Source organism: Mastigoproctus giganteus, chromosome 1 (genome assembly GCF_048544385.1).
Source record: "Mastigoproctus giganteus isolate SK-2022 chromosome 1, ASM4854438v1, whole genome shotgun sequence".
NCBI classification, from domain to species: domain Eukaryota; kingdom Metazoa; phylum Arthropoda; class Arachnida; order Uropygi; family Thelyphonidae; genus Mastigoproctus; species Mastigoproctus giganteus.
Window position 1 is genome coordinate 236,381,996 of NC_143575.1, and position 16,335 is coordinate 236,398,330.

The 16,335-nt window shown below is 34.2% G+C and overlaps 1 protein-coding gene across 1 annotated transcript; it reads left to right on the forward strand.

Annotated features, from left to right (window-relative positions):
* Positions 1 to 1,319: 1,319 nt before the first annotated feature.
* On the forward strand, positions 1,320 to 16,116 carry LOC150091664 (nuclear protein 1). Its single transcript, XM_090385052.1, has 2 exons — positions 1,320 to 1,704; positions 15,803 to 16,116. Exon 1 carries the CDS (start codon positions 1,428 to 1,430, stop codon positions 1,665 to 1,667), a length of 240 nt encoding a protein of 79 aa, XP_090241178.1. The 5' UTR covers positions 1,320 to 1,427; the 3' UTR covers positions 1,668 to 1,704; positions 15,803 to 16,116.
* The last annotated feature ends 219 nt before the right edge of the window (positions 16,117 to 16,335 follow it).

Sequence of the window (16,335 nt, forward strand, 5' to 3'; positions counted from 1 at the left end):
CTATCTCGAGCTTCCCAATTATTCGATCCCGGGTAAAGTCATCCAGATGATGTCTACTAGCCATTTCGTTGTCTGTAGCACTCTATGAAACCAATCGAACTTGTGTAACAATCGTGCTCATCATTCGGCAATTTGCGAATAACTGCTGCTTTTATCTGTTTATGTGAGTCCTCTCATCACGATTTAAATTTTTGCAGGTGCACCAGCTTTCTACCGAACGGCCACAGTTATGCAAATCGCCACAGGCTGTTTCGTTTGATTTTTCTGGTTGTAACTTTTAGAAATAGTGTTAGTCCTTAACTTTTGCAAACCAATGTACAACAAACTTCCATTTTGTTATGAAATAGGCAGTTTAAATAAATTTAAAGAAAAATGGGGAGAATTATTAGAAGAAATGGGCAAATGAAGTGGAAAAAAGTTTTTTCTGCTGATGCTACAACAAATTGCTTCCTGCTAGCACTGCATGCCTTTTGATTCCAAAAAAACTGCGGTTTTGCATTCTACTAAAAGGCCATTCAAAATGGAGGTGCAGTGGATGCAACGCATGCGTCCATCCAGGGCTGATGGAAGACGGTAAGCCATGTAAGCAGGGCATTCGGTGCCCCCAACGTTTGGGGTCCCCCACGGAAATTCAAATTTTCGGTGCCCCCACCGAAATTCAAATTTTTTATTAAAATAATATTTAATGAAAACATCTCAAGGCTCCAAATGCATTTCTGCCTAGGGGTGCCAAAAACCCTAGTGCCGCTTCTGCGTCCACCGATACAGAAGAGGTCCCCACAATCATTTCTTTAATGGTTATAATATTGCACGATCCCACATACCATTGCACGATCCTGTGCAGTATAATGCACTTCGTGGCTACCCCTTTATTCTGAATAACTCAACATATATTCTGAATCAGTTAAGGATATATGTTGAGTTGCTCACAAATTAAAAGAAATGAGATTTATTTTATTTTATTTATTTAATGGAGTGTGCTGTTTATTTACTGTTTTAGCTGAACTTGAATGAACGAGTGAATTACTTTTTAAATAATTGAGAATATAGTAATGATTGGCTGCTTAATGTGGGGGAGATTTTCATAAAGATTCTGTAAACTTTGGCCTCAAGGTGGGTCCATTGCATACCTCCAGAAAAGTATTTGTGTTTATAAATTAACATTTGCTTTTTTTTCTTATTCTTTTTTTTTTTTTTTTTTTTTTTTTAATTAGTTTTTGGCCTTTTTCTCTTTCGGTTTCATATTCAAAAGCAGATGTCGCTATTGTGTGTGCTTTGGGGAAGTCGCAATTCAGGTTTTGTTTTCGCAAAGTTGTCAAGCACGTGACTCCTCATATCACTATAAAAGAAGCTAGAGCAAAACTACTGTACAACTTAGAGGAGGGGATTGTTTTGTTGTACTATAGCGTAATAGTTTAGTAACCATAATGGAAAGTCACTTTGATGAATACGAACATTATAATTACGACCAAGACAAATATATGTATTCTGGACACAGCGGGAAGCAGAGGACGAAGAAGGAAGCTAGTGAACATACGAACCATCATGATCCAAGTGGTCACGTTAGAAAACTTGTTACTAAAATGCAAAACACAGAGGTGAATAAAAAGGGCAAGGAACCTGTAAGCAACGTCACCAATAAAGGAACGAATTCTGACGAATCTTAAGAACTTCAGAAGTTTTGTTCACTTACTGAAAATTACGGTAAGTTTTATTTACAGATAGGTCATTAAAAATATTTGTACAATGATCGATATCATTATTGTTTATTCCATTTTGTAATTTTATCCATATGGTAGGTAAGTGCTACCAATATGGAGCGAACTTAGGATAAAATTGGATCAGGTTTTAATTTTTTTTAAAACTTAAATGACTGAAAACGTCACGCTACTTCTACAATATTTCTCTGTAATGAAAAGTGGCAATTTTTTTAAAAGAAAAATCGTTGTGTCCCCAGAATCGACATTGCGACTGAATAGTTTGAATGTGGTAATTATACAATTTATATTCAGTTGTTTATTAAATACTTTGGTTACAAACTGAGTAATAAACAATTGAATATGAACTGGAGATTTAAAAGTAGGCCACCATTACTTCGTCCCTCGCTGAAGCACACTAGTTACGATCGCTCTCCAACCACGCCGTGTGGAGAAGTTTTTGTTTTAAATCCATTCAAGACGAGGGGAAATTTTGTACCGTGGCCGAGTTAATCGGTTTTGGGCGAGAGTTGTATGGCTTCCATCCCGAACTCGGAATGGACTGAAGTGCACCGGAACGCGATCCAGCTCGTCACATGCATCGATAATGTCATGTACGTACTTGGTTGTTAAAAGTAAAATATGCAATTAAACGAATGTTCAGTTTCATAATATTTTCCATTTTTACCCCTGCTTTCACCCTTCTAAACTCATGGTTTTCATTCATTAAAACAGGCAAACCAGCCATAGAATGTATGCGATTTACAAATAATAGTTGCCTAGTTACTTTGCGTTAAAACAAACAACTTGGCTTCTTATATTCATTTCGTTACCCATGAGTAGTTATGTTTCTTCTCCTGTACAACTATAAAAAAATAAGTCTTATATACATCAGATGCAAAATTTAGTAATTTGTGGCTATTTATCGCATAGTCAAGTCGATCCCCCCCCCACCCCGGTTTTACGGAAAGTTTAGTTGTTACCGTTCGAAATACAACTTTAGGTTTCTTTGACAGAGGGAAAAGTTTTCACCATCAGCTTGTTACCAGGCCAAGGCCGAGACTAGTCATATAGTGACTAGTGCGTACTGATGCAAGCGGTTTCGTATAAGTATAAACTATGGTGTAACATTTTATTTGCCAAAGTAATTGTTGACATACGGGCATTGAGACAGGAGGGTGTCACCCATCTGGTTTTTAACTGCATACAATTATGGATATAAAATGCTGGGAATAATTTCCTTTTTCGGTATGAATCGTACTGGTTAAAAGAATTGTCATGTATGACGAAAGATTCGCTTCTATTAGGATAGTGAAAACAATAGAGTAAGCAAAAGTATTCTGCTTTTGTTACACAGTACATTTGATAAATGGCAGTGCAAGTTTGTAATTGGCTTTGTTGTGATTCCTTTCCTTTGCATAAAATGTATACTATTCAGTTAATCAATTTTTGCAAAAACGATTAAACTGTTTGTAAGCTCATCAGCTACTTCGGCCATATTGCATCATTGTGTATTACAGTATTTCTGTTTCTATACAACTCTTTTCCCAGACCGGACCGCATGTTGTGTAGGAAATACAAACTAACTTGTAGAGGAAAATATCCTATTTATTCTGCTTGAAATTAGCTAAGTCTCAATTGAAGAGGCCTTTTGAAATTCCTCCAGTCATAGACAGGAATCAAACCCTCTTTTAGTATAGTCAGTGGACAAATGAAGTAGCTGTGTTCTTCTGTATTTAAAATCTGTTAGTCATGTGATATCACTTTTTCTTTGGCAATAAAGTGATGCCATCCCTCCAATTTTCTTTAATTCACTAGACCATTTTGCCTTGGCATCTAATAGCCATCACACCAGTGACTTTTTTTTTTTGCTTTATTATTATTATTTTTTTAATCTTTATTAGAGTTTAAAAATACCATTGACGTGAAAGGCGTAATTGGGGCATATATGCAAACTGGGTAGTTATATAGGCTGTGAAATTCAAAAGGAAAAAAAAAAAAAATCTAGTTAAAATGAAAAATTTAAATTATCGTTATTTCAATTCCCATATGCATGTGCGAAGGATATGAATTAATTAATTTCTCTACATTGCTGAGAATTTATTAATAAGTGAAATCTTTTATTTAAAAAAAAATGTATGTTAGTGAAATTCTTTAATTTGCAATGTGGGGTCAAGATAACCCACAATTTTGCTAAGCAATAATTCAGTAACTTTCCCAGCCTATGTCTGTTCTTGGAATTTGAAGGGGGGGGGGGGTGGAAACTATGCTTATTGCATAGTTTGCCTAGGATACTGATTTCATGGTTCATCTAGAATTCAAATTGCCGGCAGCTAGAACTTTAGATGAACTCTAGTATTTTGTAGATGAACCCTGATTATCAGTTATATATCTGCACCAATAACATTGTGTAATTTGGCTAATTGTACCCTTTGTATATATATTTTTCTGAATTAATTTTTTTACATGGTTGGATTGTAGATAAAAAGCCAGAAACTGAGGGAAGATGTAATAGAAGAGTGAAAAAAAAATAAATACATACAGCACGAGAAATTTTAAACAATGTGAAATGGAATAAATTATGCAAATAATAATTATTAAAAGTAAAAGACCATTTTGAAATCAACAAAAAACCTGAGTCAACAGACTCCACACAAGCATGTGTGGAATGTGACCCACCTTTCCATTTAAGGTGACCAGCAGAGGGTTTAAAATGAAAAAGTGCAGTGATAGCTTATTCCCAAGAGTCCACAACTTTTACAGTTTTGCAGATATCACAAATGCTTTAAAAATTAATATCTATTAGAGTGATGCACTTCTGATAATGGGAACTTTGATATAGTTTTGACTTTATTCTGCATTGTTGATTGATGGTGTTGAAATTTGAGAAGTATGGTCATCAGAAAATCGGATAAGCAAATATATATCAACTTTCATGTTGATATATATTTGCTTATCCGATATATTTGCTCAATTACAAGAATTGGATGTGCCTGCCTGAGAAAATAAAAAATATAATGAAGGAACCAATATTAAAATAAAGATTAACAATTCAAAATGCAGTTGCCTTTATTTTAGATTGTATTTATTCTTAATTTTATTGTGGAAAAAAATTATCATAATATTTAAAATTGCAACATTCAAATTGTTTTTCAGTTTCAGATATATGCTTTGTAATGCATATATCTGTCATTTAGCTGTACTTCAGAAATTCCATTCTTTGCTATGTCAAAATTTGCATCACTATTTTGACTGTTTCTTTTGCAGCATCTTTTTTTTCCCTGTTGCTGGTGCAGCTTTTTAAAGCATACTATAACAGCAGATAACACCATTAGCACTGCCAGAGATAATGTTATGAAAGCATTTAAATCAAACAAATTGAATCCAATATATAATTTATTTATTTATCTAACTAACTAAATTAACTAAATCAAAATTAAAACTGATTTGTTGTAGATATTTATCTAAAGATATTAATAATTAAAACACTGAATCAAAAAATCACCTAGGCCTCTTCCCTGAGAAATTCATTTAAAGTATTTGCTTTCTCATTTTATGTTTGAGTTCTTTACTTTGCTCTAGACCCAAAGTTGCATTATTTGGCAGTTTGTAGATTAAATAAATAAACAAAAAGATTATTTATGAACATTCTTTAGATTTACATATTCTTTGATGCTGTATTAAATCCATTAAGGTTGGCACTGAGCAAACTTGGTTAGCATATGTGGTCATGGACAGTGTCGGCTTTAGGCATGCCCAAAGGATTTAACAGGACCTGACCTTAATGTATTATTATTTTAATTATCACAAGGTGAATTAATAAGTTAATTTTTGTAGTGCACTATAATTCCTGTTTTTACTAATGACTGAGAGCCTTTTATGAAGAAATTGTGTCAAATAAGAAAATAAAAAAGGAAATAAGATCCTTGCATAAGAAAAGTAAAGTATAAATCCTTAATTCTCCAAAAGCTTCATTAAAATTTAATTTTAATGCAGCTTTTGGAGGATTATTTTGTATGGCATTTAAATTTTTTATAATAAAAAAAGTTTAAAATTATGTACTTTATAATGTCATTATTTATTATAATAGATATGATTATTCCTTTTCGTAAGATTTTAAAGCACAAAAAAGTTTAAATATTTTAAGCACTAGGTAAGTATCATTGGATACCTACCTAGTAATGGGTAGGCCCACTTTTTGCCTGGTAAGGGTAGTCATGTGTTGAGGCATTGTCAACTAGTTCACGAAAGTATTCCATAGGTATTTCAATTAATGCTTGCTGCACCACTGTCCATAATTCTGTCGCATTCCTGGGTGGAGGATCCAAAGCTCGAATGCACCTTTCTGCAGGGTTCGTGTCAGGTGAACTGGGAGGTCATTCCATGGTGGTAAAATCTGCAGAATGCTCTTCTAACCATGTTCTAGTCACCATGGCTCTGTGGGGAGGCACATTGTCCTGCTGGAAGAGTCCATTGCCCTGTGGGTGCACGATAATCATGATGGGATGCAGATGGTCTGCAAGGATGGACACAACCTGGACCATTCAGAGATGTGTCTAGATGTATCAGAAGTCCCGTGTGCCAGTTGAACATGCCCCAAGACCATTACTGATCATCCACCTGCCCGTTCAGGCAGGTGGACGGTCAGTTCCTTGTCGACACGAGGTGCATAGTTTCGTGTGGTTTCTGCCAGATATGCATCCTCCCGTTGCTCGAAATAACTGGAAACAGGAATAATCGGACCAGGAGACGTCTCCAATCATGGAAGGTCCAGTGCTGATGTTCTTTCGCTCAGTTGAGGTGTGGAGTTCTGTGTCGTGGTATTAGCAATTGGACTCTGGTGGGTTGGTGGCTACCCTAACTTGTTGCAGCTAATGATTGCATGATGGTCTTGGTGGAGATGTTTCTGGCACCTCACTCGTTGAAGGCTGTGGTGGTTTGTGCCACTGTTGCTCTCCAGTTGACTGAAACAATACAAGACAGACGTCGACAGCCACATTCATCCACCACCTTTCTCCACTCGCAGCGCTGTCCACAATAAGATGTTATTCCGGAAATGGCATACTCTTGATACTGTCAAACGGGGATAGTGAAATTTCTGTACCACTGATAGTGACCCATGTGTTGGGCACCCACTATCATCCCTCTTTCGAAGTCTTAACTCACGACATTTATCCATACCGACATCGAATACCTGCCAAACAGTGGGTTTGTCCACTAGCGATAGGGGTGACAGCGTCGTGTTGTCCAGGAACCAGGTAATTGCATGAATTCTGCCCTTTCAGTGTACATGCAGTGAGCTGCTTGCATGCTTATAATTATGATTTTTCAGTTACTCTGTTCAGTATTTTGATGTTGGAGAAAATTTGTTAATCCCTGATTGCAATGTTTTGTATTGTTTGAAATATTTTTTTTTGCTTTGTGTTAGGTGTTTTAATTACAAATCTTATATTGTCATTGTTATGGCACCATTTTTTTTTTCTAATGTTGCTTGTTCATAATATATATAAATATATATTTTTTTTTTCATGGCATTCATTTTCATAGGTACTGATGTGGTAATTGGTAATTCTATACTGATGTTATTGGGTTTGGGTCATCTAAGATATAAACTGTAAATACCTAGTGTCCACCTAGTTCTGAAAAGCTATTTCCACTTTGAGTATGTACTTTTATTCTAAGTGAAAAATCTAGTTTTCTATAATGTGGAAACAGCATTAGTATTTCACAACCTGCTGGTTGAGCCTTACAAAATTAATGTAATATTACTTTAATTATCATATAATTTAAGATAATCTGACATTTTAACATACATTTTGAGAAGTGCCATTATTAATAGGGAAAACATTAATATTCTTTGCAGTAATTCTTTTTGACAAATTTACTTAACTAATGTTAGGTAGGTTTAGTTACTTGATAATTTATATACAGTGCAAGTCATAAGTCACTTCACACATTCAAAACTGAATATCATTAAGTCTTTCAATTCTAGCCCGAATTACTTCATTTATTTATATATATTTTTTTTGTTGCAGGAATTTTTTAAAATTTGCTAGAAAGAAGAACGAATTCCAATAGTGAAGCTTTTCTACAAATTTGGTTGCCTTGTTTTCCCATTAAGCATGCTATTTTTTGGGTTATGATAGATCATCCTTCTACTTAGTTTGCTAATGGATCATCGGTTCTTATTTTTGCTCACTTATCATTATCCATCCTATTTATCTTTTTTCCTATATATATATATATATATGTATATATATATCAATAAGTTATATTTTGCATTTTTTTTTTCAGATTTTTACTTTCCTTAGTGTTTTTATTTCTATGGTTTCATTTATTTCTTTTATTTTTGCTGTTGTACTTCTTGTCTCAGCTGCATACATTATAGGTCTTACTATTGTTTTGGAAGAGAAGCTGAGAACTACACAGTGAAGAATGGAATGAATTATATCGGGAATCAGACTGTTAGATAAGAAGAGAAGCACATGGATTAGGCAGCAAACTCAAGTAAAGGACATTCTTATCAAAACCCAAGAACTAAAATGGTTCTGGGCAGGACACATAGCTTGAAGACATGATGACAGATGGACTAAGAAAATAACAGAATGGTACCCAAGAGGAGTTAGAAGAAAACCTGGAAGACAATGATGGAGATGGACAGATGAAATTCATGAGTTTATGGGTAGTAAATGGATGGCCATTGCATGGAACAGAAGGAACCGTAAAGGTGCTGGAGAAGTCTTCGTCCTGCAGTGGATTGAAAATGGCTGATGATGATGATTGTTTTATATATATATATAGGTCTTACTATAGTTTTATTATTTTTAACTTTTAGCATACTGTTTGAATTCTTCCAAATTATATTTAATCCCCAGATATTCTACTTACTTTCAGTGCTTGTTCCTCTACTTCTTCATGAGTTATTCCTGAACTATATCTGTTTTCCTAGGTGACTAAATTGCATTATTTGTTCTATCATTTTTCTTTCTAATTCTAATTTACATCTGAGTGGTTCTTTTGCTATTGTTAGGCTCTTTATTTGCCCTATAGATATTTCTGGTAGTATGACTTTTATCTGTAGAGAGTGGGCAAAACATTTTTACATCTCTCAACTATCAAAGCTAGCAAATTTGCAAACAGCTCAAAGGTTTGAAAATACATGGAGTATTTCAAAAACTCGTAGAAATTGATAGGAGAGTTAATAAAATTATGAAGTCCTTAAAAGTCCACACAATTGTTCTGAACGTGTTATCAAGTTATCTTATAAGACTCGAGATAAAAAGTTGATATTCCAAAATTATTATTTGAAATATCAGCTGAATAAGGAATGTAACAGTTAGCACAGACAAACCGAAAGTTAGTTTAATGGTACTGGGGTGGCCGTTTGGGGAGGAATATTTTCAGAAAGACTGGGTCCAACCAGTCCTTGTCCTTGTGAAGGCATTTTCACTTCAAGAGAGCTACTATCATGAAAAGTTTCAGTAATATGCTTACCTTGGATTACATGGAAAGGTTACATATTTTATGCAGGATGGTGCTTCAGCACATTCTCATTTTTAAGAAAATTTCTTAACAAAACATTCCCCATTGAATGGATAGGTCTTCATAGACCCACTGAGTAGAATTAGTCTTCAATTTAATCCATTTAGATTTTTTTTTTTTATGGGGGGTTGGTTATTTAGAAAATAAAGGTATACACCCATAAACCTAGATCTTTAGACATTATAAAATCATGCACTGCTTTCAGTTCAAGTCAAAAATTTATTGTATATATTAAAACTCATTCAATGGCTTAGGCACGTACTCTACATATATGCTGCGTTGTCATAGTTTAGGTATGCGTACATATATGCTACAGTGCCAACTATTGTCTCACAGGCACATGTGCCAATAGCTCTCCTCAGTCAGTCAGCAGCAACATGCAACAGTGTTCAGTATTCTTAATTCCATTCTGACAAGACAATATGATAGCTTTTCAAACTTTTCATTTCACAATTTATTTTTTACCCCTTTAAATACGATCAAAAATATATCTTAGCTAGAAATCACTGCCAACAACATCGTTCTGTTTGGCAGCATGATTTGCCCATTTTGGCAAATGATTTCACTGATTTTGAATCGTAAATTCCGACAATTGCTGAAGACACTGAAGATCAGAAAAAACTCAGGATTTGAAACTTTTATGCTGCCAATGTACGTGACTGCACTGACTCGCATGCAAATGACTTAGATGATTCAACTCTCCTTGAACTTGACGGGCAAACTACATATGAAGAAGAGGAAAACAATTCTGAAATGGCACTGAAAGAATTTTCACAGAAGAATTGGAGAAAGAAAGTTTTTCGGGAAGTTGACATGGCCTGAAAGGTGACTATGAATGGAGATCGGGATGTTGAACGTAGCATCAAGATACGGAAAATTTTACAAGATGTGATTCGATGGCACAGACTTGTACACCGAGAAAAAGAAGAGACAACTTCATGAGACTATTATTGAAATAAACAAAGCTTTTTTCTGATCTCTCATGATGTTACCTTTTCATTAATAAAATTTTTGCAGTATTTTTTATTTCAAATCCTTTTAATTGGCTGTCAAGTGCAAATTGTTTATAGATTTATTATAATTTGTTTATAGACTTTCGGTACCAAATATCAGTGCTGTGTGGGGTATTGCTGTATTGAAAAATATGTTGGGTTACAATTTTTTGTTTTGTAATCAGTGATATGTAAGCCAGTTCATCCTTGCACTTGAAATAAGTGTTTGTTTATTGACCTATAACTTGCCCTGTATATTAATAGTTATGCTGGCATCTGGCACTTACAAATACAGTTACAAATGTAAGCATAACTACAGGTGACCCCTGCTAAGTGCGGCTTCACTGTGTGTAGATTTACACTTATGTGTTAGAAGTCCATGCGACATGGATCGTGCTGTACGTGGCCCATGGTTTGCAGTAGCATGGTGTATCTGACTCAGCTGTGCTCCTTATTACATAGTACAGTCAGTTCTGCTATAACGTGGTATATGTGTTCCTAGAAATCTCCTCATTGTGGTATTTTGAGAATTATAAACACACAGGGCTTATGGAAAAAAATAGGGATAGGGGCAGAGCACTGAAAAAAAAAAAAAATGTCTAGTAAGTAAAACACTAAAGAAAAAAAAAAGTTAGAAACCCAATAAAATTGCTAATACAGGTTTAAACATCTTAAATTTCAAATAAATAAATAATACAGTAAATATAGCACTGTAATATATACTGTACATACTAATTGATATTTCTGTTCATTGACTTTTTTTTTTTTATTGTAAAATTTAATACAGTAAAAAAGAAGTAATCAATAACAATGAACACGGCATGTGCAAATTGCACAAGTGTGAGATATGGAGTAAAAAATAGGAATGAAGAGAAGATTCTGAAAATTGATTTATTATTATTAGCTACATGGTGCAAGGAAGCCTGAGGCTTATGCTGCACCAGCCAAAAAAAAAAAAAAAATGTGAGTGAGAGAGAGAGTCAAAAGTAGAAGGGAATCACCAAGAAAGAATGATGATATCCAGCTCAGGACCCTGGGTGTGCCAAGCCCATACTCATCAGATGTGATGTTTTATATGATTGAAGATTTCATGGAAGGGGGAAACACATTTCACCATAATAATGTAAAAACCCACAGAATTCCTGCTATTGGTAGGATTGCAAATGTAGTAAGATCAAGTTTACTACCTATTTACAATTGGATCACACTAACAGAAAAGCCCAATAAACTGGGACCTGCAAATGATTTTTATTGTTTTACGGTGGTGACCTCCAAAAATTTCTGTTTGAACAGAAAAATGTGAGCTCCTGTAAACATGAGTCGGCCTACAATATCACCTGTTAGTTCCTTTAGTGCAATTGAATTTATAGTGTTGTCGATATCACTCTAAGTGACTGTTAATCAGAGACAGTTGTTTTGTGGCACTTTGCAATTTTGCAATCAGTCAAAATTTAGCTTCTCTACATTGTGCCTACTTTTTTATTACTACAATATATTTTTCGCTGTATCTTCCAAATCAGCAGTTGTCAGAAACAACTTGATGTAATACTTAAATGACCCCTTATTTTGCTTTTGCTTGAGTCTTTGCTGGTGACAATGTCAGTGTGTGTTACCGGGTTGAGTAAAAAAGTGACTTCATTGTGTGTGGTTTTGTCATTGACTGAATTTATATTTTAATTCAGTAGTAACCCTAACATAATGGCTTCAAAGTGTGCCTCTATATTCGAAAGTGATTCCAGGAAGAAAAAATCCAGAAAAATTCTGTCATTGCATGAGAAGATGATTATTTTGGGAAAAATAGAGCAAAGAAGAACTTAAGCATCTTTAGCTAAAGAATATGAGTGCAGTGAATCATCGATATGAACAAATAAAGTGAGGACAAAATTAAAGCAAGCATTAGGTTGGCAACAAACTCTGCAAATGCAAAATCTACTTTTGTTAGTCGACGTAATATTGAAAAAATGAAACAGTTATTGAGTGTTTGGATCGAAGACAAAGGAATAAATAAAAAATAAATTTTCTGTTTATACTCCGGGACAACCAAACGGTCAGAGGAGTTCACAAGATAGACAGAATACAAGGAACAGCACCGTATTCACGGGCTTGAACCCCAGTCACTCAAGACGTGTACTTATGCACCTGCATGCCTGACCACTAGGCTACGGTGGAATAGAAATGTGCCTCTCAGTTATAATATGATCAGGTGCAAGGCCCAACATATTTATCATCACATAGTCTCACGCTGCTAGTGCAAATGGTGAATCAAGTTTCAGTGCATCCAAGGGATAGTTCGATAGATTTAAAAAAAAGAGCAAATCTGCACAATATTAAAGTTGCTGGTGAGATTGCTTCTGCCAATGCGGAGGCAGTGGAAAACTTTTTTACCAGAATTGAAAATTGTAATAGAAGAGGGAGGATATGTGGCAGATCAGATTTTTAACTCTGATAAAACTGGACTCTATTGGGAAAAAAATGCCTGACAGGAAATATTTATCCAAAGAAGAGATAATTATGTCCTGTATGATAAATATGGATAAACTGAATCCAGGTGCAATGAAGAGTTGCACTTTGATTCAAAGTGTCAAAGGACAGAATTGCTCTCCTATTTTGTAGTAACACCTCTGGTGATTATGAATGCAAGCCTTTATTAGTGTATCATCCAGAAAACCCAAGGGCTTTGAAAGGCAAAAATAAATCCTATCTTCCCGTTTACTGGCAATCAAATAGAAAAGCATGGATGACTGGCTCACTGTTTAATAACTGGTTAGAGCATTGTTCGTACCTGAAGTTGAAGGATACCTGAAAAATAAGAATTTATCATTCAAGGTGCTCCTTATCTTAGACAATGCTCCAAGTAGCCCAGTATCATGTCTCGATTGCAATCCAAATGTAAAACTTGTTTCTTCCTCTGAACACAACATCAATTTTACAGCCCGTGGACCAAGGAATCATTTCTACTTTAAAATCTTATCTGAGAAAAGATTGGCAAATCTTTTTGATAAAATTGAAAAATTTCCAGATAAAAACGTGTGCCAATGTTGGGCTGAATTCACAATACTAACAGGTATTGAAATAATCCAACAGCCATGGACTGAAATGAATACGTCAACTTTGAAGAACAGTTGGAAGAAGCTACTCCCTGAAACAGGAAGTGACTCACAAGACTTAATATTATTTAGACAGAAGCTGAGAAAATTATTAAATTTTCAACATTATTGGACATGAGGGATTTATTAATATAAGACTGGAAGAAATTTTAGAACACACATTCATTCCCATCAGGAGGAATTAAAAAGTGAGGAGTTAGAGTAACTACTGGACTCCAATAAAGATGTTTGTGAAGAAGAAAATGAAGAGCAGAAGAAACCTGAACTAACAAACAAGGATATATTAGAGATTCTAAAAGTAGCCAAGTTCCTGAAAGAGAAGATTATACAGGAAGATCCAGATTTTCTTAGGAGTACGAAAATTAAGAGAGGCATTGACGATATTATAGTTTCTTATGTTGACATGAGAAAGATCATGATACAACACAGACAGACAAAAATTACAGATTTTGTAAGTAAACTTCAAAAGCATGTTCACCTTCTGCTAACAGTTTCATCAGTTGAACATTTCTTTATGTGTTGGTAAGTCATGGTCAATTAAAAGTTTTATTTCATTGTTTTACTTTTTTAGCTAGCATGCAGTTTTATTTTAAATTTAGGTAGTAATTCATTTAGATTCCATAACAGAAGTGTATACCCGATTAAGTTTCTGTTGTTTCCATAATTTGGTTTTGATTTTTTTGGGGTTTAGTTTTCTTTCATTGTTTTTTCTTTTAACATAGGCGCCCTTTACATTTACGTTAGGGGCATGAACCCACTGTCACTCAGTTGCATCAGTGGAATGAGATATGACAAATTATGGAGGAAGTCAGTCTTGCCGTTAATTTTTGAAACCCCCATTCCAGCAAAAATTATCATAGAAAGATATTACTTTACTTCCATAAATTTTATGATATTTTTAGTTGGAATAAATTTTAAATTATAAAGTGGAATTGTTAATTTATTTTAAAAAAATAAATTGTACCATTTGTAACACAGATTATGGTTTTAATTTCCTACATAAAAATTTTCAGAACCTAACCCCCATTTTTTTCATAACAACAGTACCCTGCTGAATGCAGAATCGCTGTGCACAAAAGTTGGTCGGAGCGCAATCCCTGTGCTTGGCAGGGGGTCACCTGTATTTGTTGTACACTGTAGCTTTGGGTGTCTTGCTCTACCAATGAGAATGCAACACTTACTCTAGTAACTAATGCAACTTTTCTATTATAAATATCTAGTGGGCCCCTATGTTAAAAGAAAACTAAACTCCAAAAAAATCAAAACTAAATTATGGAAACAACAGAAACTTAATCGGGTATACGCTTCTGTTATGGAATCTAAATGAATTACTATCTAAATTTAAAATAAAACTGCATGCTAGCTAAAAAAGTAAAACAATGAAATAAAACTTTTAATTGACCATGACAAATCTTGGCCCTTCCTCTCTGCAATGCCTGTGGTGGCCAGTGTATCCCAGTCAGCTCACCTGCCCTCTGCATTTATCAGACAAGTTCCTTCCTTTTCAGTTAAAGTTATCTGAAATCTCATTGTTGATCTGCTCAGGTTTCAGTTATTAATTCTTCATTATTAATTATATTATTAGAGCTATGCTCGATTCCCCAGATGCCAAAGAAAAAACCACATTTCAAGAAGTGACGGCACTGCGTATTCACAATGTAATCATGACACTCGAAATGTATAACTCCCTAATCACTGGATTGGTCGTGTTGGGGGCTACTCCTTAGCCTCTTTATTTGCCTGATCTTATCTCACTTGGGATTTTATGTGTAATATACAAAGCAATTTGTTCTGTCACTGCCAGCAACTCTGTTTTTTAAAAGGAAGGATGTGCAAGGCTATTGCAACAGTTCAATATAATGTGTTGCAAAATGTTTGGAAAGAAAATCTTATTTATGGCAAGAAATTGAATCTGTTTGCAGAACCACAAATGGAGCATACCAGACTTTCATCACCTTTGGAAAACAAAGTTTGTCTATCCAAATGTAACTTGCTTTTCAAGTGTGTTTATTGATTGTCAGAATGATTTTTTTTTTTTAAATCAGAAGTGCCATTTTGAATTGCACTATGTATTAAAAATAATTTGAAACTACTGAAGCCACATGTGCCCATTTTACTGATTCTCTAATCACTAGTATCTCCAAAGCATTCTGAAGAAAGATGATTTTCCTCATTTGAATATCTTATTCGAATATCTAACTTTCCACTTGTGAACTTCGTAAAAGAATTTCACCTGTGGCTTTTTTAATTTGCAGGTTACATGAATAAATGTGAAAATTAAATTTTGTTGCTTGAATTTAACTGTTATTTTGTTTATTCAAATTACAGTGTGCATGCATTGCAATAAAGAAATTTTTTTTTTTTTTTTTTTGTTTCACATCCAGACTTGATCTAATATCATTGCAATTCTAAATCACAAAAAAATATTCTAACGGTTGCTTATTTTTTTTTTTTTAAATGTTAGGATACTGCAAGACTTGGTGAATGGATATGATAAAGATTATATAGGATATGGAAATAATGATTCATTTAAAGTTTCATGAAAGTACAAATTGAGAAGTATTTTAAGTTTTGGATGTACCAGTCATTGATGGTCATGGAGTCGGTGCTAAGAAGATGACAGTGGGATGCTAGAGGTGCTCTTTAAAATTTTTTATTGTGATTATTGCCTATCACTTTTATCTATGAGATGTATTTTTACTATACTTTTGGTAGACCTACTGCTTCATGTCATAAGAGATGCTTTCTAAGTGAATATATATGTATAATATTTTTATATGGTGGAACTGTTCAACAGTAAAAGAAAATGTCTGAAAATGTCTTATTTTTGAATAAAACTTTTTAAAAGTATTTTTCTGTGTGCTTAATTGCATTTTAATTATTTTTGAATATCATGTTTACTAAGAATATTTAATGGAGCACTGATTTTGCAAAATTCCATCAACGTACCTCTTTGGGATACCACTACAACTGACTAAAAATATGGTTAGATTTTAT